The following is a 1,580-nucleotide window of genomic DNA, read 5'->3' on the forward strand; positions in this document are numbered from 1 at the left end:
CATCAGACACCATTTCCCTTGCTTCTATTATTTGTTGTATTATTTCGCTTGCTTGTATTATTCATTCTTTCTTCTATACCCCCCAGACTTAAATGTTCACCTCCCCCAACCACCAGTTCCAAAGACCAATTCAAAGAACATAGCAGATGGGGGATTAATCTGTTAACTGCCGGTACTCTCTGCCCTTCCTGGAATCTGGAAATAGGAATTATGACCCTAGTCCCTCACCCAGGGAAGGGGCATGGGATGGACTGGTGGGGGGCGCTTTCTGAGCAATCATTGTGGGGTAGGGATCTGGCCCATTCCAAGAGTCTGCTTCTCTATCAGGTAGACTGGGTAGGAATTGGGGCCATGTTCATCCTCAGAGTCATTGTCATGAGGGGTCTGGATCTGTGCCTGGCGCCTCCGTGTCATATATGAGACCTGTGATTGAAGGAGAGGAGGGAGGAATGAGTTACATCTGTACACCATCTCTTTTCTCAATACCCAGAGTTCAGGCCCTTAGATTCTAATCTCCTAATCCTTGAATTTTTGCTTGCCCCTTTCCCAAAATTCCACCCAAAACTTGATCCTTGGTAAAGCCCCAGGTCCATCACAGGTTCCCAGGCTTCGTCTCCAATTCCTTCTTCTGTCCTATTTTCTTTATTCTAAGCCCCCTGTCCTCATATCCCAAGCTCTCTCTCCAACCCCCAATTTTTTTCTCTGTTATCTTTTTTCTCAATCACAAATTTCCAATTCCACTTTTCACATCTCATTTATCTTTTCTTTCCCCATAGCGTTCACCACCACTACCCCTCAGTTACCCTTCCCAACACCAAGCCTCCTTTGCTGAATAATCTCTCCCAACACCCTATCACATGGGTTCATTCCCCTGGGGCATTCTTGACCCTTACCAAGAAGATCACACCGAGGAACACCAGAAGGAGAATCACAGCCAACAGGACCACAATAACTATGTCCCACGCGGGGAATGAATTATTCGCCCCTATCACTCCAGCATGGAGACCGCCCTGTATGCCACCTTTGTTCTTATATGAATGGCTCATGCTGTCTGTGGTGGATGTGGTGAATGTGAAAGAACCAGTGAGCACCTGATGGGTAATCTTAGTTTTGTTTGGATTAGGAGAGGTAGCATGGACAGGCTTGTCTCCTGTGACCTTGACTGCAGGTCTTACAGTCTGTGTGGTTCCTGTGTATCTTGCTGGGGTTTTCATGGACTTCACGGAAGTTTTTATGGTCTCAGTGGTCACTGTGATATTTTTTGTTTTTTTGGTAGAGCCTGTTGGAATTGATGTGGTCTTGGGATTTGAGGATATGTTCTTTGTGTATGCTGTATGCTTTTCTGAGGTGCCTGTGTTCATCCCATGAGTGATCGGTTTCCCATGATCCATATGGTTGGCTGGAGTTGGAGTAGTGGTCCCATGAGTGGATGAGGCCATTTTACCGTGATCTGTATGACTGGATGGATTTGGAGTGACATTCCCTTGAGTGGATGAAGCCATTTCTCCTTGATGTGTAGGGCTGTCTGGATCCAGGGTGACATTCCCATGAGTGGATGAAGCCATTTCTCCTTGATGTGT

At 46.5% G+C, this 1,580-nt stretch overlaps 2 protein-coding genes across 2 annotated transcripts in view; both read right to left on the bottom strand.

The window, feature by feature from the left end:
- Positions 1-276: 276 nt before the first annotated feature.
- On the bottom strand, positions 277-1,361 carry LOC101628976 (diffuse panbronchiolitis critical region protein 1). Its single transcript, XM_012734586.1, has 2 exons — positions 894-1,361; positions 277-423 (listed from the first exon to the last, which is right to left on the bottom strand). The coding sequence occupies exons 1-2, from the start codon at positions 1,359-1,361 to the stop codon at positions 277-279; spliced, it is 615 nt and encodes a 204-aa protein (XP_012590040.1).
- Positions 1,358-1,580, bottom strand: part of LOC105854577 (diffuse panbronchiolitis critical region protein 1-like) — a 7,557-nt gene continuing 7,334 nt past the window's right edge. Inside the window, exon 3 of the mRNA XM_012734587.1 lies at positions 1,358-1,399. Coding sequence (XP_012590041.1) covers positions 1,358-1,399 — 42 coding nt within the window. The remainder of the gene's footprint in view (positions 1,400-1,580) is intronic.

Source organism: Condylura cristata, unplaced genomic scaffold (genome assembly GCF_000260355.1).
Source record: "Condylura cristata isolate star-nosed mole 26May11 unplaced genomic scaffold, ConCri1.0 scaffold00061, whole genome shotgun sequence".
Classification (NCBI taxonomy): Eukaryota; Metazoa; Chordata; class Mammalia; order Eulipotyphla; family Talpidae; genus Condylura; species Condylura cristata.